The sequence below is a fragment of the Mchenga conophoros genome, linkage group LG9 (assembly GCF_057382185.1).
Source record: "Mchenga conophoros isolate Kocher_MC1m ecotype Shallow Benthic linkage group LG9, M_conophoros_male_GT1.1, whole genome shotgun sequence".
Classification (NCBI taxonomy): domain Eukaryota; kingdom Metazoa; phylum Chordata; class Actinopteri; order Cichliformes; family Cichlidae; genus Mchenga; species Mchenga conophoros.
Genome location: NC_140534.1, coordinates 31,626,324 through 31,652,304, shown reverse-complemented (window position 1 = coordinate 31,652,304; position 25,981 = coordinate 31,626,324). Strand labels below are relative to the sequence as shown.

Sequence of the window (25,981 nt, the reverse complement as noted above, 5' to 3'; positions counted from 1 at the left end):
GACATGCGCCTCACTTTTGCTGCTTAAAATGAACAGAAAAGTCAGGCCGAAACAAATCGTTCCCAAATGAAAAGTAAAAGTCGTATTGACAAAATTCTTTCACCGTGAGCGACAGCAGCTTCTAGTCTACCTAATTCTCAGTTTTCATGTCTGTGGAGTTTATTATATGGACGTGGTGACAGTGTAAAAACACCATGCTCTTCGGATTTTCAAACCAACCTTCTGAGCCGTTTTAACATTAGAGTCTATGGAAGAGTTGGAGGGAGGAGGCTGTGCATTGGTGACATTTACGAAAGAACCATAACACCTAGGACAATAGTAAACACATTGGATGAAAGAGGACAGCCATGGCTACGTTTTGAGGGTAAAATCATACCTGTAGAGCAAACGCTGTGGACACAGCAGCAGTTTTAAAAAAGATTTTAAGATTAATTTTTTTGCTCCTCTCACTCTAGCAGTTGAGCTGTCTCACTCTAGCCCCAACATTCCGTCCCATACACACCCATTATAAACTCTGAAACGGGTGAAAAAACATCATGAAACTTAAACTGGAACTGAAGAAAAAGTATAATAGATATTGAAAAGATAAATACAAGTTGAATAGTTGAATGTCTTGTCTTCGTTTTAAAGTTTGAATGGTGGCTCTATGTCAACGTATGTGGAAGTAGTAAGAGTTTAAAAATGAGTAAGTTGAATGAGGATTTGAAGGGTCTCCCCATTGAAATACATTATAAATTTTTGTTGAATAAAGTTGAATAAAATCAAAAATATAAATGTTAAAAATATGAAAAATAGAAGCAGTGTTGTCCAAAAGAATAGGAATCTAACGGTGTTTGAATGGTTTTTCTAAGTTGAACGGTTTTGAAGGAGTAGGATTACAAAAAACGTACGGAATAGATAAAATATAATAATAATAATAATAATAAAGATTCGAATAACAATACTGTGAATGCTTTTCAAGCATTCACACTAATAATAAAGATTAGAATAACAATACTGTGAATGCTTTTCAAGCATTCACACTAATAAATAAAATAGAATAAAGATTAGAAGAACAATACTGTGAATGCTTTTCAAGCATTCACACTAATAAAGATTAGAAGAACAATACTGTGAATGCTTTTCAAGCATTCACACTAATAAGCAGTGTTACAATTTATGAAACTGATCAAAGATTTTATTACTAAAACATGCAGGAGTGGTTTTTAACTTAAAGGAGCCATAATAAGTCATGATACATTCATACAATATGCATAAGAGGGCAGACCATGTTTCATTCATACATCCTTCTACCAGTAACCTAGTTCATCAGTTTGTAGCTTCACATAACAAAAGTAATTTTTGTTACAGGTTTTTCAATCACGTTTGTTTTTGTGTGAAGATGAACTACACGTACCAGACCTTTCTTATCTGCAAAGGTTGTTATGATTTTTCAGAATACCCAAGACCTTCGAGGTTTTTACATTGGGATCTAACCATGACAACATCTCCAGGCACAAAACAACTTTTTCTTTTTATCCATTTCTGTCATTCTTGTAGCAATGGTAAATATTCTCAAATCCACAGTTTCCTTAGAGGTCTGTAATGTACTGGATTTGTTCCCACCTTCTTTTCTGTCAAATAGTCCTGGAGGGAGAGCTGGTTTTCACTTCATGACAAGCAATAACTTTGTGATGTTGCATTAAACATGGGTCAGTATCTAAAAAGTAATCCCTTCAAGGTGCACGGCTCTGCTTGTCATGCAAGTGAGCACTACTACATACCGTTTTACAATACTACGCTGTACTGTTGGCTGGGTTTTCCTCCATACAGTTTACAGAATAAACATTTTGCTATGACCCTTTGCACAGCTGAAACTCCATTTGTTATCCAAAATCTGGGAAACATGCTCTTTGGCCAGTCCTCTTGAAGATCCTATTTCATTTTTCTCTCAGTTTAAATGGAAACTTTTGAATCAGAATTTTAATGTTAGCTGGCATGTTTAACTCCTCCAAACACTGCAGTTCCTTCGTAGCATTGCAACACTATGTATAGATATAGACAATATAGATGTCCTTGTCATTGTTCTGGGTCATTTGACCCAGCGTTTTGAGTTTGTTGTGTATTTGGTGTCTATCATGTATTAAGCAAGCGGTCCCCAACCTTTTTTGCACCACAGACCAGTTTAATGTCAAAGCATATTTTCCCAGACCGGCATTTAAGGTGTTGCAGATAAATACAACAGAATAAAATGATATGCCCAAGACAAAAACTGCGATATTTTGTAAATATAATAATAAACCTGTATTCACTATGTAATTGTGTAACTTTATTAGCAGCCTCCTCCTGAAAATGTGCCAACAACATTGAGAGTAACATCCTCCTCTCTGCCCATGAATGCTCTCTGGTCGCTATGGTAACATGTAAATATTTAAAATCTATTCATAACACACGGGAGAAGTCGCAGGGAAACCGAGTTAACGATAAAAACCCTGAAAACCATAAATTTCATACTTGAGCCTCAACTCTCGCGACCTGGTACGAAACAAATGATGGACCGCTGGTCTAAGCTCACATCCATCATGGACAACACCTCCCACCTCTGCATGAGACGGTACAAGCACTGAGCAGCTCGTTCAGCAGTACTTTTACACCCACAGTGTAGGAAGGAGCGTTACTGCAGGTCATTCTTACCAGCAGCTGTCAGACTCTAACCAGGGGTGCACATAACTTTTTTAGTGAGCTACTCAGGTGAGTCCCAGGACGGTTTTTAGTACGCATTGAAAACGATCTTTTTCAGATATGCTACAAGTCACTGTTATCACGTGTAGCCAGTTACATTATAATGGCTGGCAGGTGGTCTTCATGCCTCCATGTATTATGAGACTTACCCAGTTTTACAAAGGGGATCCCATTTTCTTCACACAGCTTCTTCAGTGTAGCATTTATTTTTTTTGCTCCACTTTTTTTGCAAATAAAACTGCATCAGCTTGACCACACAGCGATTAAACGTCTCACAGTAAGGATCCTTGTGATCAACTGAATTTAAGAAATCTCCCAGTGTGTGTGCTGTGCACAGAATGTGCACAAGGGAGTCTCCAACTGTAGCAAGTTGCCGGATTTTTGGCACAACGCCATTGAAGACACCCACGTTAACAGCAGCCTCGTTTGTGCACGCAGCGACCAACTTTGTTGTCCAGTCCTCCAAGCCTGTGTCCTCAAGAAGTCTCACAAGTCCATCCCTACGCGGTGCGGTCAGCACCCAGTTCAATCAGTCCAAGAAAGTCAGGGTTAAACTCTCCTTTGCTGGACACAGACACAATGTAAATGATTTCCTGCTCGACTTCTGTGATGTCCACAGATCAATGAAAAAGCATCCCCCAAAGTATTTTCTTCGACTGTGGCTCAGGTTGGTGTTTCTTAGGTGGTGGCGAAACACCAAAGAAGCTGCAGCAACACGTGTCAGTTTGAATGAGTTGGTCGAGTATGCAAAGGCGCTTGGTAACATAAGTGTCATTACGCATTTGTAATTTTTGACACACATACGCACCTGAGTAGCAGCTAGGTGCATCCCTGTCTATAACACAGTTTAACATGTTTATCTACTCATCACCTGTTTAATTTTTCTCAGTACACAAGACGAACATGTTCATTCACAGCTGCCTCATCACATTTTTACATCTGAACTCTGTGGAGCCTGATCTCAAGGGTTTTAAGTCTGACCCTGAAACCAGTAGAGGATCTTTCTGTCTCTGCAGATTCACTGTGATGGGAGTGATTTCAGCCCTGAGTGATCACGCTGATGTTTGCACAGAGCAGATAATTTAGTGAATGTTTTGGCACATTGGTAACAGTGAAACAGTTTATTAGTAACGTGAGATTGTTTGTGTGTGGTGTATGAACTGAGATTCCTGAAGCTCTTGTCACACTGGTCACAGCTGTAGTTTCCTTCCACGTGTGAACGTTCATGATAGATACGACTGCATGATTGTGAGAAGCTTTTGTCAGTGTCTGCACTTGTATGGTTTCTCTCCTGTGTGGACTCGTTTGTGTTTTTTAAGGTCACTGGCACTGATGAAGGATGACCCACACTGATCACAGAGGTGCTTTTTAACCTCACTGTGAATCAGTTCATGTTCTTTTAATCTACCTGATGTGGGGAAGCTTCTCCCACATTCTTTGCAATATTTCAGTTTGTCTCCAGTGTGTTTACGTTGATGTACTTTTAGGGTGTGTTTTCGACTGAAAGTTATTCCACAAAGATCACAACGAAACTCTTCCCCACGACCACAGTAATGACAGGGTTGAGAACTGGATCCATCTGTGTCGCTCTGCTTCTAAACAAAGACACAAAGACAGTGTAAGTCAGTCCTTCAACATTTTTATCCTGAACGTCGCCTGAAATAAAGAGCATCTCTGCAGACGTCCAATTACATTTTACTGTTTCAGTTAAAAAACTCAGTTTACTGGGCTGCAATAACTACAATACTACCATCATAATACTACAGTAATACTTATTTCATGTTACAGTAACATCTGAGTTACATGAAAGAACTACTATGCTAATATTTGCAGGGTACCAACACAGCGGTAAACTACTAATGTAACACTGCAGTAATACTATTGTCTACAAGCACTAAAGTTATAAATAAGCATTGATACTACAGCTACAATACTACAATACCATTACGTAATGACACAACTTTGTTAACCATAAGAGAAGATTACCGAATGGTTTGGTTTTGTACTTATTTTCGTGTTTTATTTTCTTCCACGTACTCCTGACAGAGGACTGAACTACTGTATACAAAAGGCCATTTATGCAGAAATAATAACAATATCATGATATACCAGGAAACTGCCTTAACATTAAATAACAACATCATATCAATTTTCAGCACTTTTACTGTGTAAACAAAAATCATAACTGAAATAAAAATCTGAATAATGACTCAGAGCTGCTTTTCCCTGCAGTAGAATTGCTAACATGCTAACACAGTTTAATGAGCAGAGTTGTTCCAAACAGTCAGGCTAAAATGACAAAATACAAATATAAATACATACCTCACAGTAACTGCACTTGTAGAGTCTCTTTCTGGTGTGGATCTGTTGGTGTTCTCTCGGGTGATGTGGAGATTTAAAAGTCGTCAAAGGTTTCTCCTCAGTGTGGGTAAACATATGTTGTAGTAACTGTGGGCCTGTTATAAACTGTTTGCCACACTGATCACAGCAGTATAAATCATGTCTGGTGTGAATGCGTAGGTGACTATTTCGGTCCTCTATCCGACTGAAGGTTTTTTCACAGATGTCACAGCTGTATGCCTTAATTCCAGAGTGGGTAAATAGATGAGCCTTTAAGTTGCTACTGTGAGTAAAAGCTCTGCCACACTGATCACAGCTGTACGCTTTAACTCCACTGTGGATGAGTTTGTGTGTTTTTAGGGAATCCTTCCAGGAAAAAGACTTTCCACACAAGTCACAGCTGAACGGTTTTTCTCCAGTGTGGATGACCTGATGACGTTTTAGTGACTCCTTCAGAGTAAACTTCTTCCCACACTCGTCACAGGTGTGTTTTTTCTCTCCCTTTCTTCTGTGAGGTTTGTCGGCCTCCTGAGAGCGCTGACTTCTCGCTCCATGGTGGTCCTGCAGTGACAGAGATACAAACAGATGCAGTTATATATGTATACACACACACACACACACACACACACACACACATCCATCTTCATCCGCTTTATCCGAGGCCGGGTCGCGGGGGCAGCAGCCTAAGCAAAGAGGCCCAGACCTCCCTCTGCCCAGCCACCTCCTCCAGCTTATCCGGGGGAATACCAAGGCGTTCCCAGGCCAGCCAAGAGATATAATCTCTCCAGCGTGTCCTGGGTCTGCCCCGGGGCCTCCTCTCGGTGGGACATGCCTGGAACACCTCACCCAGGAGGCGCCCAGGGGGCATCCTTGTCAGATGCCCGAACCACCTCAGCTGGCTCCTTTTGATGTGGAGCAGCAGCTGCTCTACTCTGAGCCCCTCCCGGATGGCCGAACTTCTCACCCTATCTCTAAGGGAGAGGCCAGCCACCCTTCGGAGGAAGCTCATTTCTGCCGCTTGTATCCGCGATCTCGTTCTTTCGGTCACTACCCACAGCTCGTGGCCATAGGTGAGGGTAGGGACGTAGATCGACCGGTAAATTGAGAGCTTCGCTTTTACACTCAGCTCCCTCTTCACCACGACGGACCGGTGCAGCGTCCGCATTACTGCAGCCCCAATCCGTCTGTCGATCTCCGGCTCCCTTCTCCCATCACTCGCGAACAAGACCCCGAGATACTTGAACTCCTCCACTTGGGGCAGAAACTCGTCCCCGACCCGGAGTGGGCACTCCACATATATATACATATACATACATACACATACACATACACACACACACACACACACACATACATAAATACATACATACATATACATATATATATGTAAATGGGAGGATGAGAGTTTTAGACGTGACTGATTATTTGGTGAAACTGTGATATTTTCCTCACCTCCTGTGTTGAGCTCATCGTTTCCTCTGTAGTGACTCAGCTGAGTCCAGATGGCTGAAAATGTTCCTCTGCTGCTCCGTCAGACTCTTCTCCTCCTGCTGATCAGCTGGGACACAAAACAGATCTTTGTTAGGCTCCACACTGCACTGAAGAGTCAAAGTGTCTCATATGTTCATCTGACAACACAAAGTACAAATTTCACTCTGATTGCTTGTAGAAATCTTGTGAGACGTGTTGTGCTGCAAAGTGAGGAAACTCTCTCACTCACTTATACTTCAGGAGGAACTTTGTGACATTGGCTCTAATATTCTAAGCAGCCCTTTACTATGACAGGGCCAGAAAGTCCTATTTGAAGGTTTGGGAGAAGGACCATGTTAAAGGTGGATTGGGGTTTATACACTTTGTTATGATACAGGTAAGGCTGTAAGAGCCTGAGAAGGTGTCCTGAATGAACCTCTAAAACCAGTTTTCAGCTAACGACTCTGCTTCAGTCTGGAAAACAGCAACTACAAGTTTAAAGACTCCATCAACAATTCACACCCAGCAACAGCCTGAACAGCTCCTCCTGTGGTTTCCACAAACAGGGACAGACCTGTTACTCCCCCACCCCACACTTTCAACTCCTTCAGCCCCCCAGTTCCACCCACCACCCCCACCATTCATAATAACAGAGGCCCACACCTGATCACCACTTCACAAGTCTCTCCAGCCCCCATGGTGCCGCTCTCCAAACTCCACCATTCCCCAAACTTTGATTCTGTTCATCTGGACGTAGCTTTTTGTGGGAGAAACGTTTCATCACTCATCCAAGTGACTTCTTCAGTCTCAGCCGACTGCAGGTTTCCTCAATCTTCAACAGTGCATTTGCATAATGACTGAAACGAGCACCACTGAAGGAACAATGGGCTGGGAGGTCAGTTATTGAGCATTAATATGCAAATTCTCATGATCATTGATCAACAACCACTGATCACTTGCAGCGGGAATGGTACTCATGGCCATTGATCAGCAGTCTTTGATTAATGAGCTTTGATCAGTGGTTTCAGTGCTTTCCTTCCTGCTTTGACTGCAGCTGTGTTTGACACAGGAAGACATTATTACATTTTTCTTGATTATACTTTATTCTTTTTGGGGGAAGTGCAGCTTTAAACCTTCACATGATTCAAGTCAACCCAACAAATCAATCTGAACGATCACAGGTGGGAAAAACTTCTGTAGATAAAATAAAATAAAAATTCAATCCACAACGTGATTAAAAACATGATTTCTCCAAATCACCAAGAGTTGCACATTAACCACCACAATATATTTTATTCTCTGTGCTTTCAAATATGAACACTGTTTACTTTCATCTCTGTTTCATTAGTTTTTGTTAACATCTTCCTGTGCATCACTTTACAGCAGCCACACTCATTAAAATGAGACTTTGTAGGAGTTCACTTCCTCTCATGTGTTCATCCACAGCAGCTGGACAATAAAGTTTATTGTGACCCTGATACTGCAGCAGATCGCTCTCATCCATTTCCTGTTATCACTTCAAATAGAAATGAGGCTGTAGAGGTTTGGTGCAGGCAGAAAAACAGCTGCAGGGACAATGAAAATACTTTTCTGCTCCAACTTCTCCCAGCATGCTGAGCTAATGGTTAGTTGGTGTTTTTCTCCAAACACTCTCTCACTCTTCTCTCAACGTGTTCACAATAAACTGTGAACAGACACCGAGGAGAGCAGCAGAAGACCTCATTCAGGAGCTAAACTCAACATGAACTGAACTCACAGTAAAGTTAGCTCGGTGCTTACCTTTAGATGAGCCCACAAACCGAGAGAAACTCCGCGATGAAGCTGCAACTCTTTCCAAACACAGGAAACAGATCAGGGAGCAGAGACCCACGTGGTTCACGCTGATCTCGGCTACGATCCAGGAGACAAGGGTAAGAGGATCGATCCAAATGTAGACGTTAACGTAGGTATGATATTGAATCGACGTTTTTTATAATTTCTTTCCTCTAGGTTCAGTACTTTGCCCCCGTTTCAAGAAAAAGCTGCTCTGTCAGTGCAAACACTTCCCCTCCTGCAGCGACACTTTGCTCCGCCCCCTTCTTCCTGCTCCACATTGGTTTGTTGCTGCGCGGTCACGTGACTAGGCTTCCTTTAAAAAAAACAAAACGTGAGTTGCCGAGAGTGAGAAATGTACGGAAGCGTAGAGCTGCCACCCAGGCAAAAGAAAAACACAAGTGTATCACGTTATAACGTGAAAAGTTTATTGTTCTAACAATATACCATCACGTTTGTACAATTTAGTATTTAGTATTTTAGTATTTATTTATTTATTGTCATTGTCAAGAACAATGAAATTGCGTTTGGGGCTTCCATACAACCCAAAAAAAAGAAGAAAATAATAAATACCCCTTAAAACCCAAGTGTACATATTTAACCCAGTGTGACTCCAATGCAATAAGACAATCCTTAGCAATAATGTTCGTAGAAATTCAGACAAAGACCTGAGAAACATGACAAAATACAACAATGCAACCCATTCAATATTATTGTACTGTGAGATATGATATCAGATATGATAGTTATCTATTTAAGAAAGAGGGGGGGGGGGGGCAGGAGGGGGAAGAGAATAAAGATATGATGCACCAATGCAGACCAGTTCATTGCTATTAAGAAGTTGGATATGGTTATTGTCCGTGAGAGGGGGGCAGAGAGTTCAGGAGCCTCACAGCCTGTGGATACAGGCTGTTGGCCAGTCTGGATGTTCTGGCCTGTATAGACCTGTACCTTCTCCCTGAGGGCAGCAGATGGAAAAGGTGGCGCGCAGGGTGATGTTGGTCCCGCAGGATACTGTGCACCCTCCTCAGACAGCGAGTGGGGAAGATATTACTGATCTCTGGCAGACTTGTTCCAATAATTCTGCCAGCTTCTTTCACCACCCGCTGGAGTGCTTGCTGATCGGCCTTGGTGCAGCTGGGGAACCACACTAGAAATCCATACGTCAGAACGCTGCTGATGGCACAGTTGTAGAAGTTCAACATCAGAGATCTGGGAATGTGTGCGCTCCGCAGTCTCCTCAGGTAGTAGAGGCGCTGTTGGGCCTTCCGTACAACTGAGGTGATATGGTTGCCCCAGCACAGGTCCTCGGTCACAGTTACCCCCAAGAATTTAAAACTGCTCACCCTCTCCACCGCCTCACTGCCAATGAAGAGAGGCAGATGGTTGTTATGACCCCTCTTCCGGAAATCTACAATGATCTCCTTGGTCTTTTTGGTGTTTAAGACCAAGTTATTGTCGTGGCACCATGACTCTAGTTGTTGCACCTCTGTCCTATAGTTTGTCTCATCATTGTTGGATATAAGTCCGAGCACTGTAGTGTCATCTGCAAACTTAACAATGAGATTGGACGCGCAGGAGGAAATACAGTCATGGGTGAAGAGAGTGTATAGCAGAGGGCTCAGAACACACCCCTGAGGGGCACCGGTGTTGACCACAAGGGTGGAGGAGGTGTTCTTACCCACTCTGACACTCTGTCTACGGTTAGTGAGGAAGTCCACAATCCAGTTGCACAGAGAGGAGTTAAGTCCCAGTTGGTGGAGTTTGGGACGGAGTTTGTATGGCCGGATGGTATTAAAAGCCGAGCTGTAGTCTACAAAGAGGAGCCGTGCATAGGTGTTCCTGTGTTCCAAGTGCTTCAGTAATGTGTGCAGCACTGTGGCGATCGCATCCTCGGTTGACCGGTTCTCCCTGTATGCAAACTGGTGCGAGTCCAGGGATGGTGGAAAAGCAGCTCTGATGTGTTTAATGACCAGTCTCTCCAGGCATTTGGCGGGAATGGGAGTGAGTGCCACAGGTCTGAAATCGTTCAGACATGTGACATTTGACTGTTTTGGGATGGGAACGATGGTTGCTGCTTTGAAACAGGATGGTACCAGTGAACAGGACAACGAGGTGTTATATATAGAGGTGAAGACGTCCGCCAGGTCCGCAGCACAGTCTTTTAGCACCCGGCCCAGCACTCCATCTGGCCCGGCCGCCTTCCTGGTGTTAATGCTCCGGAACACACGCCTCAGCTCATGAGTGCTCAGGACCGGAGCAGGGTCGGTTGAGGGGAGAGGGGACAGGACAGGGTCGGTGTTCTCCCTGTCAAAACGGGCATAAAAGAGATTTAGATCCTCAGCCAGAGTAGAACTGTCGGCTGAGGGTGATGGTGTTCTTCTTTTGTAGTCCGTGATAGCCCTGATGCCCTCCCAGACCTGCCTTGGGTTTGTGTTGTTCTCAAACCTGGCCTCGATACGCCTCCTGTGCTGCTGCTTGGCAGTCTTGATGCCTCTTCTCAGGTTGGCCCTGGCAGCACTGTATGCCTCCTGGTCCCCGGTTTTGAAAGCGTTGTTCCTCGTTCGAATAAGTTGTTGAACTCCGTGTGTCATCCAGGGTGGATTATTAGGGAACACACGGAATCGTTTCCAAGTTGTTACATTGTCCACACAGAAACAGATGTAGTCCAAGACAGTGGAGGTGTAACTGTCCAATGCGACACGATTGTCAGTGTCCTGATAATTATGTATATTGTAATAACGTGATATTATGTTGTTCAAACGTGAAAAGTATATTGTACAAACATGATGATATATTGTTAGAACAATAAACTTTTCACGTTATAACGTGATACACTTGTATTTTTCTTTTGCCTGGGTGGCAGCTCTACGCTTCCGTAGTAAAGGGGAGCGTATGGAGAGATCTTACGGCTTTAAATTAAAACACTGCAAGTAACAATGCGTGTACATGAGACTTTCTTACAAGGATATCCTGGCCAATAACAACAGCAAAATAATCAATGGAGCTGCATAAACACACTCACATAGGCGAACATCCAAATACACAGGAAAAAATAACAGAGATTATACTAAAATAGAGACGATAAAAATTAGATACCAAAGTAACCAAAACATAATTTTCAGTGTCATTAAAGAATTAATACCTTCATTATAATTATTTTCTTATTCCAGAAACAAGGGTAATAAACATTTGCTTCAACTATCTAAAAGTCTGAAGGACAATATAGAGACAATAGCTGCATTTTACAGCATAAAACAAAGTCCTTGTCATTATTTAGCAAAATATTAGCAGAATAAACAATACTGTGCAGAAAAGTCAGAATGTATTTGCATTGACTCTTTATTTTGAACATGTGTATAACACGTATTAAAATAGTACGACAACAGAGAAGAAAGGGACAAACAAACAAAGCAAAACAAAAGAAAAACAAAGCAATAATAATCATAAACAACTTAGAAGCATAAACTCATTTAATCCCACCCCCTTTCCACTGTTTAGTAATTAACATGTATTTTTATTCTCTCTCTCTCTCACACACACACACACACACACACACACACACACACACACACACACACACACACACACACACACACACACACACACACACACACACACACTTTAGTGTTATACAGATACAGGGAAGCTTTAAATTTAATTCCCCCTTCAACTTGTATCCCTGTTCTTTTTTAGAATTTTTTTTTTTTTTTTTAGAATATTGGCAGGAAGTAGGTTGTTTATTGCTTTATACATAATTTGTGCAGTGAGAAAATAAACGTAAAGTCCTCATATGAGGATGTAGGATCTTAGGAGGCCACTACAACTAGATTTATGCACATAAATGTCTTCATTTTAGGGACTATGTTGTGCTATGAGCATGTACATGGCAATAGTGGGAAGGAAAAACTCCCTTTAAAGGAAGAAACTGTTAGTCACAGTTGAAGCGCCCTACTGTCAGATGGCTGCTGTTAAAGCTGCAAACTGTGCAGTAGTTTGGTGGTGGTGGTCAGAGGGCTCGGTGGCGCCAGTGTCCGGCAGCCTCGCTTCTGTCAGTGCGCCCCAGGGCGGCTGTGGCTACACTGTAGCTGCCATCACCAGTGTGTGAATGTGTGTGTGAATGGGTGGATGATTGTGTATAGTGTAAAGCGCTTTGGGGTCCTTAGGACCAAGTAAAGAGCTATACAAATACAGACCATTTATCATTTACCATTTTAGTTTGCGCTTTGGTGGAGCTGAAATGCATTAAGTGCCTTAGAAGCACAGAGATACTTGTTTTAATGTGTAATGCAATTAAACTCACAATGTCTTATAACAGCACTGAAATGACAGGATATACTGTGTCCATCCTTTCTTTCTCATTCAATAACTGAAAAACTATTTTGTAATTAAAACCTTACCCACCAGGGGGCAGCGCTGTTCCAGAAAGTTTTACTTTGGTTGCCAACCCTGCAATAATAAGAAAAGCAGCAAATATTCTGCCACGAGGAATTTGAGGCCCCATAAAAAATATCACTTTGGACCCCACCACTTTAAATTTGCAAACCATGACAGCCTTAAAAATATTACATTAGACAGACATGGATCCATATTCTGCTTCGTTAAATCAGTGAGTCTTTCAGGGCTCAGAGGGGGGCAGGGGGCAGGGATAGCTCAGTAGGTAAAGTGGTCGCCCTATGATCGGAAGGTCGGCGGCTCGAATCCACTTAACGGCTACCCTGAGGTACCCCTGAGCAAGGTACCGTCCCTACACACTGCTCCCTGGGCGCCTGCTTAGTGGGCTGCCCACTGCTTCACTGAGTGAATGGGTCAAATGCAGAGAAAAACAAGTAATTTCCCCATGGGGATCAATAAAGTATCCATTATTATTATTATTATTATTATTTTCGGATGGCTGAAGTCCTCACCATGTCTGTAAGGGAGAGGCCAGCCAGCCTTCAGAGAAAGTTCATTTATGCTACTTGTCTCCGTCTTTGAGTCACTATTCAGAGCTATGACCATAGGCGAGGGTAGGGACATAGATGGACAGGTGAATCATGACTTCACTTTCATGCTTGACCCTCTCTTCACTAAACCGACAGATGCAGCGTCTGCATCACTTCATCCATGTCCACAATCGCCTGCTGCCCTCACGAGTGAAAAACACCCCGAGATACCTAAACTTCTCCACTTGGTGCAGCAACTTGTTCTTGACCCTGAGTGGACTTGTCACCTCTTTCCAGCTGAGGACCACAGTTTCAGACCTGGAGGAGATGTTAATTATCATTCTGCTGCGTCCACCTGATGTAACCAACATAACCTCATCATCTACAAAAACCAAAGATGAGCTTCTGAGGACACCAAAGTGTAAGACTTTCATGACATGGTTGAAGAAAAAGCCAAATTTACAGTGTGGCACCATCATGACTAGAGATCATCTTCTTAGTGCAGGTCTTTGGTTCTTTTGACACAGGGAACATGAGACTCCTGGGTTCTGGATCAGCTGGTTTGGGGACCTCTGGATACTGAGCCCCTGGATCAGTTGGATAAGGACACTATAGCTCTGGCTGCAAAGGTTCAGGCTCAGGATTTGCAGTCTCAGACATGGTCCTGGTGTTGGTAACACTCTGCGTTGACTGATGAAAAGAAGCAAAATCGCTGCAGTGAAAACAGGTATTGAGTTGCTGCAACGACAAACAGGAGCAGAGCTGCAGTAATGAATAACAAATCAATGACAAACATAAAATAGCTGTTAGATTATAGCATGGTCACAATCATTGTTGTACTGCTGAAATTTACCTTTCACTCTGTGAATCTAACTTAAATGTGTTTAGTAACAGTAGTTCAATAATCATCAACTCCAACATGAACAGCAAAGTTTCCCTCATGATGGCAGAATGATGCAGACAGACTAGCTCAGCGTTTCCCATCTCCTCAGTTACCTAATGTGTAAATATTGTGTAAGTTTCTCACTCTCCTTTGTCTCATTGTCCCTCACAGTTGTGTTCTCCATCAAAGTACATTTTCCCTGCTGAGCTGAAGTTTTAATTTTCCTCGTTTTGTTACTCATGTTATATTGTACTTTGTTTCAGTTTAATAGAGACACCTTTTTATTTTATTCACCTGTGTTTCCGAGTCCTATGTTTGAGCCCCACTCCAACTACTCAGTCAGCCCATTCAGCTTTACCTTTTCAGTTTCGATGGTGCAAGCTAATAAATTATGAAAAGTGCAATACAGGCCTCTTACCCTTCTCTGTGTGCTGCAGATTGCAGCAGTTGTCAATAGGCCGATCAGTACAATTCCAGACCCCAAAGCTGTGACAATGGCTACAAGGTTAATGTGACATCCTGAAACAGAAGAGTCAATTTCTACTAATAAATTCCTCAAGGAATCCAGTTCAAATCCAGTATAAAACTTCGCATTTAAAATACAGTTTCTATATTTTTTCCTCTTTCTTTAAAACTTTGTAAATACAATCCAGTAATGATGTTGATATTCTACAGTTTCCAGTGCAGAAGACATTTTAAAATCAACAGAACTGTAAAATGCCCTCAAACGGTCATGGTCCCTGTGCGTTTTGTATTCTCTCTCCCTCCTCTCTGCCTGGATTTCCCCTTTCACTGTATATATTCTGCACTGATGTTGTAAATAAACTTTGGAAACGTCAACCTGCTCTGCGCTTGAGTCCCTGCTATCGACCCTGACACAAACTACCTTTGTTCATTAATTAGTTTTGTTAAAAAGCTTGTATACATTTGTATGTATGCACTTAAATGTTGAGTGTTGTTTTTGATTGAACAGACAATATCAGTAAAAATGTGACATTTGCTGCACAAAAAAGAATGGTTGAGATGCTCATAGGGCCCTATTACATTGTTTAACTGAAATACTCAGAAGCATAAAGAGGTTCAATCCAAAAAGAATTGCGAAAGACAGCTCTATTTTTAATAATCTTGAATTTCTCTTTATCAATGATCAGATTTCCTATTTTGAATATTGAAACATTATCATTTCAAAAAAAACTATTAATATTAATGCAAAAATTTTTTTTTTTATTGTTAATAGTCAAATAGAAGTTTGAAGGTGATATCTTTTCATTAAAAGGTTTTCCCTGCAGTGGGAACTTCCAAAAAACTCACTTAAGAAATAATAATAATAATAATAATAATAATAATAATAATAATAATAATAATAAAACAGATGAATCAAGTGGACCAATATGACATTGCCATATTTTCTCCACTTGAAAAACTAAATCTGTTGGGCATCTTTCCTGGCCTTCAGACAACAATTCTGATTGGTAAAGTACCACACGGGACAGGCAAAAACAAACAAACAAAAAGAACCCCCAGCACTTATTTTCTGACTTTTTAGGTTAACTTAATCTCACCTTTGATTATTCTCAGGTGGATGTGGGTAATGTGAGTCCCCTCAGCATTACTGAGCTTACAGGTGTACATCCCCTCCTGTTTTGTAGATAAGTCCTTTAGCATGAGACTGCCTGACTTGGACACATTCTTCACCTTCTCCCTCCACTCGTCTGACACAGAGTAGGTAAAGTTGGTCCCAGTCTGGTTCACGATGGTCTGAGTCTGGTTGAATTTCCAGACGAGGCTGAAGTTGGTGAGTGAAGCGTTTGGCGAGGTGCAGGTGATTGTTACACCAGTACTGGGACCACTGATATGAGCTGAAAGACAACGAAAACCACAGTAGATACTCCAACTACAAGGAAGCCCTAAGCAATCGGGTCCCCACCAATACTTTAACCCGAACATTCCCACACAATTCAGACCCAGTTACATGTATCCAAGGTAAACATCTGCATGCATATAATCGCAGTGAATTTATTACAAGTGATGCCATGTCCTTAACTACACAGCTCTTCTCAGGCAATACTCGAGTTTGTTATTTTAAACCGAAAGCACAAGTGACGTCTTGTGTGTATGTCGTACTGGGCCTGAGTAGCTGATCCACCTACAGTTGCTCTGCACCAAAGTTTGAGAATCTCAGTTGGTTGAAATACTCACATAGTCTCTGCAGAGTGGCTCTCCTCCTGTTCCTGCGAGTGCTGATGGTGCAGATAAAGAGCAGGTCATAAACACCGGCTGAAAGCATCAGAGAACTGCTGATGTTGTAAAGCAGCTGCTCAGTCCTCTCAACTGTGGTGGTGTTAGTGAAGGTGATGTTGGATGGAGGGCTGGTGGACCAGGAGAGCTGAGGTTCAGGGTAGATCCCCTCTGAACGGCAGCTGATCCAGTTTTCAACCTGATCAAGACTGACTTCTTTAACTGGAGCTGAAATAAATGAAGATTACAAGCAGTGAGCAATCTTTATAAATGAGCTGATGTTTACTGCAATTTTCTCATACCATCTACTTTTAGGTTGACAAATGACTCCTGGTTTCCCATGATGGTGCTGGTGTGGCACTTATATCTGCCCTCATCCTGAACCTCCACACTTGTCAGCTGGAGTGAGGCATTTCCACTGGAGATCTGGTCCTTGAACACTGAAGTCCTGTTTCTGAAGCACTGGTCTTGGTGTCCAAACTGGTTTTTGCTGTGGTAGTACGAGTGGACACGAAGGTCTCTTGGTGTCTTAAACCAGTGGATGACGATTTCTTTCCCAATCTGGGAACTGCATGGTAAGATGCATCTCTCCATAAAATTACAGGATTCCTCAGTATCTGAAACAGACAAACACAAGAAAGGTTCAATTTGGGGAAAAAGCATGCTAGAAGAGCTTCTGCTCTGAGCAAATATATTGGCATGATGCGTCTTAAGAAATGAGACCAAGCATTTATTTATGACTTCATCTAAAAATAGATCTGCCCGTTTTATTTCAAATAAGCATCTTTCTAAATCAGTTTGATAAACGTCAGTAAACTAAACAGGAGAAGATGAATAAATCTTACATTTCTGTGCAAGGCACTTGAGGGTTGGCACACAGATAATGTACAAGAACTGAAGGGGATGCACAACCAGGATGCCTGAAGAAGGTGAGATCCCTGACTGCTAACATAGCTTATTGCAGTCAGACAGCAACAAAAACATGTAGAACTACAGGAAAAAGGTGCTAAATGAGACAAACTGGCAGAGCAACGTCAAAAGGGTCTGTAGCTTCAAATTTAAAATGCAGAAACAACATCCAAGCTATTTTGTATTATTTTGCAAGCAGAATTAACACACCAATTAGAAAATACGTTTAAATGAAATCAGCTTTCTGAATCTAATAGTATTGCTGGTAAAATTTCACAAATATGTTCAGATCTTCACACTGACAAAGGAAATCCTTTCCTGGTTTGGGAGACATTTCTTTAAAATCTTTCTTTAAAAGGCAAAAGCCTGAACTCATTGTCTCTTCTGCTATAAAACAAAAAAACAAAACAAAACAAAAACAAATGTAAAGTGAACTAAACTAACCTAACACATTTTGCACTTTGTGATTTTGCACACCTGTTGAATTACCTGAAGCAAATATTACTCAGCCAATCAAATCACATGATGGCTACTTTAAATGAGCAACAGCATTCAGGGAGAAAGGTGCTAGACAGGCTGGTCTGAGTGATTCATACAGAGCGGATCTACTGGGATCTTCCCACACAGCCATTACGAGGATTTACAGAGACCTGTCTGAAAATGAGGACATATCAGTGAGTGCACAGTCTCTGGGCGAAAATGCATTGTTGTTGTTGATGCCAGACGCCAGAGGAAAACGACCAGACTGCTTTGAGCTCATAGGACACCAACAGCAACTCAAATAACCACTTTTTTTTTTTACATCCAAGATAGAAGACAATCTGTGAACACACAACCACAAGTGTAGTTCTGGTGGAAGGCAGTGTTAAAGACCTCTTTTTCTCTGCACTGTCAAAAGAGGAAACAAAATGGGTTCAATTTAGTTTTAGTCTTATTTATATGAGAAAACCTCCACAATCAGATGACCCTCCCCCATGAGCAAAAACTCCCCTTTTAACAGAAAGAAGCCTCCAGCAGAACCAGGCTCAGGGATGGGAAGCCATCTGCAGTGACTGATGGAGGAAGACAGGACAAAGACTGTGCAAGAGAGCCATGGATTAATAATGACTAATGTTTAAAAGCAAAATGATGTAGAAACACACAGTGAATAAAGAGAAGAGAGTGAAGAAAAAAAACTCAGTGCATCATTGTAATGTCTTAGCAGCCTGGACCTATTGCAGCCTAACTGAGGGAGGATTCGGAGTCACCTGATCCAGCCCCAACTATATGCTTTAGACTTAAAACTTTACTTTTTGCTAATCTTAATCAAGGATCAAGGAGACAGAGATAGTGTCTGTCTCCTTGATTCAAACTAGCCTTCTACTCCTGTCTTCTACTTTTAGATACTCAACGAACAACATGTAAGCCTGCAGTGTTAGTACAAAGTGCTCTAATTGGGTAATATGGTACTATAAGATCTTTAAGATAAGATGGGGCCTGATTCAAGACCTTATAGGTGAGGAGAAATTTTACATGTGATTCCTGATTGACAGGGAGCCAATGAAAACAAGCTAAATATGCATTCTTTTTCCTAGTCGCTGTCAGTGCTCTTGCTACAGTATTCCAGATGAACTTTTAGAAGAACGTGACAATGAATTAGTCCTGCATAGAAGTAATAAATGCATAAACTAGTTTTTAGCATTACTCTAAGACAGGATGTTTGTAACTTTAAAGATAGATGTGGGACTGCTCTCTTTGACAAACGCAAGAAAAAGAGTCCCATGTATTTGTTAAATGTGCGCATGAATTACATATTCTCCTCAAAAAGAACTCAAAGACTGCAACAATTTTGCTGGAGGCCAAGATAATGCCATCCAGAGTAAGCATCTGGTTAGACAAAGTGTTTCTGAAATACAATAGCCTCAGTTTTATCTGACTTCAGTGCGAGGACCTAATTTAGAAACAGTCAGTGTCACCGTGTCAAAAAGCTGCTGCCGTGGTTTGCCGAGTAAGCAAACTGCCATTTTAGTTGCTGAACTGTTGGGAATCATTTGAGCAGACTAATGAGTCTGAAAACTTGCAGCGTTTTGCACATGCTTTTCTCTGAAAACAGTGTGGCATACAAGCTAAAGCAGAGGAGACTGAAGATCAATATGTTTCTTTTAGTAAGGGTGAGCTTATCTGTTAGAAATTGTGTTGCTGAGGCATTTATCCAAAGCACAGCTGTGATATCCTGAAAACTGAAGTCTGTGTGTAACAGCTGACCTGTATGATGTAACATCAACCATTACTTTCCGCCTTTTAGTGTTAGACAGACGTCTAAAGATAGTTTTGCTGTGGTGCAGAGTGCTAGGAAATTTGGTCCAAGGACTAAGCTCTTTGTGCAGCTGACCTCATTAAATATGTATGAAGGCTTTCTTTAGTGTTATCGATATATCTGAGGGCTTCTTTATTACGACTAGTCCACCTTCTAAACCTGAAATCTCTGACATAGCTCACTTGTACGGTGTGCAGAACTACACAAGATATACATAAAATATATAATTTACTGTCAGATCCTGACTCATCAATACACTGAAATCTAATAACCTGTCTTTTTATTTTGACCTCTTTCTTTAAGGATCACCACAGCAGCTCACCTGCCTCCATCTTATCCTAGCTTTGTCCTCTATTACCTGATATCCTTGATTCTAATCCTGTCCATCCTCATCACTCTCACTGAAAATCTCATTGGGAGATCTCTTTCTGTCACAAGTCACCCCTCCTCACACTCATCTCTACTCACTACACCCTGCCTGTGCTCTCTTCTTTCACCAAAATAATCTAACGTCCCACCTTGAACCAGTCTGTCACGCCTACTGCACACCTAACCACTGTCTCTCCGTCCTCATACATGTCTTACACCAGCCTCACATTTCTGTCACTCCTGACTTCCTCATGCAGTGCTGCACTTCCTTACTTAACACCCTATTACACACTTTGTCTAGATCCACAAAACACAATGCAAGTCTTTCTGGCCTTCTCTACACAAAGCAAAAATCACATCTGTTGTGCTCCCTCAGCATGAAGCCACACTGCTGCTCCCGGATTCTTTATTGTATACTGCAAGATTCAGACATTGATCTAAAACACTGCTGATCCTCCAGAATCAAATTACTTGCCGTATTTTGACACAGTTTTATGCATCATGGATCTGAGCGGTGTTGAAGAGCTGTAGGACTGCATTTGTGCTCGACACGGACTGATTTGTGGCTAACAATGTCAGAGACTGAGAATACTTGGGGGGGGGGGGGGGGGGATCACATTAGGTTACATATTCACTTCATCTTGTGGTTCCCCTGAGGCGCTCTGAAAGGGAATGCAAATATATTTTTAATTAGGTTAATGGCAGAAATAACTGTGCCCATGGGCCAGATTTACTGATGCTCTGCACCACAACAAAACCTTATTTAGATGTTAACAAGCTTCTGTCAGAGTTTAAATGAGACATGCAGCATGTGTTTGTCAGACTTACTCTTTCACAACGCAAAGGTTTGGCGACAGAATATTATGAGAACAAGCCGCACAAAAGGGTTGCTGCACGCAGTTTAGTGTTAAATGTTACGATGAAAAAAGCAAGTGTTATTTTGGTTAAGAGATTTGTGATTGTTGGAGAGTTTGTATGACGCATAAACACCGTTTTAAATTTACAGGACTCCTCAGAATCTGAAAGTTTAAAACCGTAACACTTGAAAGGTCCAACTCAGGAAAAACAGCTTTTAGCTGAACGAGCTCGTTCTCTGACAGAGATACTGCAACATGACGAGACTTCAGAAATTCGCTCAAACGTTTATTTATGACTTCTTCCTCTGAAAATATGTTCAACCATTTTATTTCAAATATGCATTTTTTCCTTCATCAGTTTTACACACTAACATTTTTTAAAACTAGAAGAACAAGAACACATCTCTGTGGTGAAGCTGGAGAAGACAAAAGAAACAAGGGATTTCTTTCTCTGAGGCATACTCATCATCAACATCAAGTCAGTGTGTCTCATAGAAACCCTGTCAGACACACAGGTGTGATTTTGAACTGCTGAAAATCATCAATTCATCGTATCATAAAGGAATTCTTTGCACCCAGAAACACTGAGACATAAGAAGTGGAATAAAAACAACCCGTTCTGATAGCAGCTGACACGGAGTCCAGCGGCAGTTATTCAGGTTAAATTATCAGCACCATTAGTTAACGTGGGCGGTTTTTTCAGAATCAGCAGCAAATGTCAAAAAGCTGACAGGGTGACCATGTACGCAGAGAACCCGGAGTTTCCACGGGAGCTGATAGGTTATGCCACAGAAACACGCTGGAATGAATCCAGGCAGATGGCCTTTATTTATTTATTTTTACATGTATTAATGTTACTCTGCATTATTTACAGATAACATTGACACGCATCTGCATGAGCTGTAGAAAAACCATTTCTCTTTCCTTCAGCTTTTCGTTTTGTCAGATAATTTGAAACACCGGCAGTGTTAAAACTCCTAGACTGGACACCGGATAAATTACCGGGACAACCGGTAGACCGCGGAGTGGAGCCACCCGCATTGTCTGTGAAAGGCGACAGAGATCGTGTACGAAGTCAAAGCGAATGGACCTGGGCCATAAAACAAAAACAAGCAGAAATTTCTTACCTTCCATTGCGAGAGTCCACAAGCTCAGGAGGGACAGGGCAAGCAGACACCGCTTCATCGTCCCCTCCGCGTTAAAGCTTAAAATCGTTCAAAACTTTAGTAAAATAAGAGGAATGTTCACGTTTCTCCATGCATGCATCGCAGCTCTCACAAGAGGTGCCCTGTAAAGTAACCATCCAGTATCCAATAAAAACGACTTCAATCAACTCCGTTAACAATATATCATATGGATACAAGCACGTCCAGGCCTATAAATATGACCCATCACCCGCACTCCCAGCAGTCCCGTGGATTTCTTGAAACCATGCAAGCCATTACGGTGCAGAAGGTCATTGGACTGACGGGGAGCGGCAGACTGCTCCTGTTGTAGTTCTCCCCTGACGACAGCATCCTGGTCAAAGGTCATTTTATTTGCATATTTGATTGAACAGCACTGATAAAACAGAAAATATTTATGCCAGTATCGGGAGAAATGTGGATTTGCATATGCAGTGTGCAGATTGTGTCCACTGTGATTTTCTTACTGCACTTTAATGTAACCTCTTCACCCCACAATCGCCTTGATCTCTGCACGCACACAAACACGCAGACACAGAGGATATGACGATGCCATCTGTTATAAGCTCTTACTTGCTGGTGTTAGTTGCAGATGTTTTTCCTTTCAGAAAGCATTTTATCTCATGACAGCAGGAACATTTCGACGGTCATTCATACATAAAAATAGATGACTTTCATATATTAAGACTAAAATGTCAGTTAGTGCAGTTTTTGACATGTCTGGTCAAATGCAGTACAGGCACAGCTAATGCAGATTCAGTTTTGCTTTTATCTGAAAATAAATCAAATTAAAAATCCTCTGAAATGATGACATAGTGAGTTTGGATATTACATTTGTGTTACTGGGGCGATTGCGGCTCAAGAGTTGGCAGTTCGTCTTGTAATCGGAAGGTTGCCGGTTTGAGCCCTGGCTTGGACAGTCTCTGTCGTTGTATCCTTGGGCAAGACCCGTTGACTACTGGTGGTGGTCAGAAGGCCTGGTGGCGCCAGTGTCCGGCAGCCTCGCCTCTGTCAGTGAGCCCCAGGGCGGCTGTGGCTACAATGTAGCTTACAGTCAGTGTGTGACTGGGTGGATGAGTGAATGTGTAAAGCGCTATACAAATACAGGCCATTTACCTAAACTGTGCTGTTTGTCAGGAACACTTGAGGCCAAAATAGATAACTGATTGTCACAGCTGGCAAGAGTTGGTAGTTATATACAGTCTGTATAAGCTTGGTTAATTTAACAAACATTTTTGAGGAGATAGTTGTTCCAGTAGTTTACAGTAGTTAGTTAGTGATTAGTAATCAGAGCCAGTGTGACTGAGCAGAGCGTGTGAGCGCGAGTGGATTTATGAATGTGAGTGGCTCAGACAGGGCCTGTCCTGGTCTGTTGGGTGGCCTGGCGAACCCTTCCTCTGCCCATAAAGATAAAACTTTATTGATCCCACCGCGGGGAAATTTGTGCGTTACCTCAGCTCAGGTAGAGATAGCAGAAGGAGAATACAAAAAATACAAATAAAATACAACAGATACAAAATAAGTAAAATAATACACTATATATTTTATATAGTGAGAGACAGTATGCAAATAGCAGACAAATCAACAATACATCTCTTCCAATTAATGGCTAATTATTATTATTATTATTATGTTAAACATGGTCCAAAACATTCAATAAGCCAGCGGTCCCCAATCCCCGGACCGGTTGTTTGGCACCGGGCCGCAAGAGTTGAGGCTTGGGTGTGAAATGTGTAGTTTTCAGGGTTTTTATCAGTTTTCAGTGTTATTTTGTTATCGTTTTTAATTGTTAACTCTGTTTTCCTGGGTCTTTTCACGTGTGTTATGAACAAATCTTCTTTTTTCGGTACCAGTACTGGTTTTATTTTGTTGTATTTATCCGCGACACCAAAAAAGCCAGTCAATGAAAATATTGTCGGGCATAAACAGGTCTGTGGCGCAAAAAAGGTTGGGGACCCCTGCAATAAGCCACATCAGTGTCAACCATCTGTCTACTGCTTACTCTACCATAGCCAAGTGGCTAACAAAGGTAAAATGAACCCCCAAAAGTTGATTCTGTTCATCCGGATGTAACATTTTCAGTGGGAGAAACATTTTGGCGGTCATTCAAGTCACTTGAATGACCGACGGCTGTCCCGGGCTCTGTGGGGCCGGGCAGCGCTGCTGAACTGGGCCCCGGTCCGGATGGGCCTACAGAAAGTAAAAAAATGGTTGTTTTTTTTTAGCTGAAATAATAAAGGATTACTTTTTAATAGACTAATTAATATAGACCAAGGGTGGCAAAAGTACAGACATTCTGCACTTAAAAGCACAGATAATTCTGTTTAAAATAAACAGGCCAAAACTGGCCAAACGAATCAAGCTTCGACACAGAGCTTCTGAAGCAGTGTGTCGATTTTTTTGACACAGGCACCGGAGCATCAGCTTCAAGTGGGCCATCACTAGTTTCAGGTTTGTTTACTAGTTTACCCAGTATAGGCTTTAGTTGCTCCCTGTTCCTCATTTCCTGTTTTGTACTGTGTTGTTGCATTTTGGATCCTTTTCTCACTTCACCACACGACTGCTGCCCCAGCGTGACAAGAACAGAGCCAAAAACCAAAGCGTTAGAAAACCATAACCAAAATACATCACAATAATAGAAAACAACGGTGGGTCAAAAGACCCAGGAGCATGTACAAACACTCCTCATTGTCCAGGTATGCTAGTACTAATCATTTGAATTGAACTGGACTTTTACTTTTGCTTTGTGAAGATGTTTTGCCTCCTGGACTATTGTAGACATTGTGTGTGCATCATATTCCAGTGAAATGTTTTTATCCATTATTAATCATTTTGGACTAAAGTGAGGAACTGACTCTTTTTTTTCAGTGTGAACAGCCCGACATCAGTTGGTTCAGAAGTGAATGTCTTGCTTTGTTACTTCTTGAAATTTACAGGAAAGAACGACGATGCTTTCAGACATACGAGAGGGAAAAAAAACTGAACACTGGTGCATTCAGGCAACAGTGCTTTACTTTTGGCAGATTCTTGTCTCCATGATAAGAAAGTCACATGTCACATGACTGTTTCACAATATTATCTTAATTTAAAAAAAATGTAATTTGTCCTTAGAGAACTGGACCTTTCCTGGGGGTTTCGCCTTCACAGCATTGCTGTGGTCATCTCTTTGCCTTGGCCTTCTCTGTCTGGTTCAGAATTTTCTCTGCAAGCAAAAAGGTGCTAACGTTTAGCAAACTCAAACTTTTTCCTTTCATGTGTATTGTTGTTCACTAATCAAAAAAACTCAATGGATCTTTCGTAACAGTTGTTCTGATCTTATCTTGACTTTGCCATACAATTTTTCAGAAGCCCTGCTTCCGAAAAATTTTCAACTTCATTTAGTGAAACTCAGCACATTGCAAGAGGTTTTATGACACCAACATTAGTTTTGAGTCAGCATCTGTAAGCAACTTACCAAGTTTTGAAATAGATCTTTAAACATTTAAAAATATTTAACACTTACATTTAAAAATGATTCTGCAGAAAATAATAATACTCTATATGTTTTTGAAGTTTCAATTCAAGTGATGAAAAAGGCTGCCAAATGACTAATTAGACAGTATATATTGACTTGCTTCAGTGCATTCCAATACAAAAAGAAAAAGGAAAACTGCCGGCTTACATCCGAGTCACTTCTCACCTCTTTGCATTTCTCGCCTCCTTGCCTGTCTTCTGATCTGAAAAAGGAGAAAAACCATCAGTACAAACGGCTTATACATCAAAAGTTAATTCTTAATAAAGTGAAGGGAGAAGATTATTTTACCTTTCGTTTTATAGTACCAGATTAGAAGCACTACTAGTAGTACTACTACTACTATAGTAATGATAAGCCACACTGGAATGACTCTGTTGTCTGAAGATTGGAAGACAAAAATACATTTAAAACAACAGTACCTAGAGCCCACATGATGCTTGTTTGCTAATGTTTTTATTTTCCA

General features: G+C 41.5%; 2 protein-coding genes across 4 annotated transcripts in view; both read right to left on the bottom strand.

Moving 5' to 3' along the window:
• Positions 1-1,149: 1,149 nt before the first annotated feature.
• Positions 1,150-25,981, bottom strand: part of LOC146567608 (uncharacterized) — a 130,843-nt gene continuing 106,011 nt past the window's right edge. Inside the window, exons 1-4 of one of the 3 annotated variants that reach the window (XM_085287540.1) lie at positions 8,311-8,619; positions 6,514-6,619; positions 5,044-5,622; positions 1,150-4,316 (exon numbers count right to left, since the gene is read on the bottom strand). In XM_085287540.1, the coding sequence (XP_085143666.1) occupies positions 3,984-4,316; positions 5,044-5,622; positions 6,514-6,531 (930 nt within the window). In that variant the 5' untranslated portion in view covers positions 6,532-6,619; positions 8,311-8,619 and the 3' untranslated portion in view covers positions 1,150-3,983. Of the gene's footprint in view, positions 4,317-5,043; positions 5,623-6,513; positions 6,620-8,310; positions 8,620-25,981 lie in introns of those variants that run through there. The other 2 variants (XM_085287542.1, XM_085287541.1) reach the window with 2 other exon arrangements.
• On the bottom strand, positions 11,231-22,202 carry LOC146567613 (CD276 antigen-like). Its single transcript, XM_085287526.1, has 6 exons — positions 21,948-22,202; positions 16,692-17,006; positions 16,351-16,617; positions 15,714-16,010; positions 14,570-14,670; positions 11,231-14,006 (listed from the first exon to the last, which is right to left on the bottom strand). The coding sequence occupies exons 1-6, from the start codon at positions 22,003-22,005 to the stop codon at positions 13,878-13,880; spliced, it is 1,167 nt and encodes a 388-aa protein (XP_085143652.1). The 5' UTR covers positions 22,006-22,202; the 3' UTR covers positions 11,231-13,877.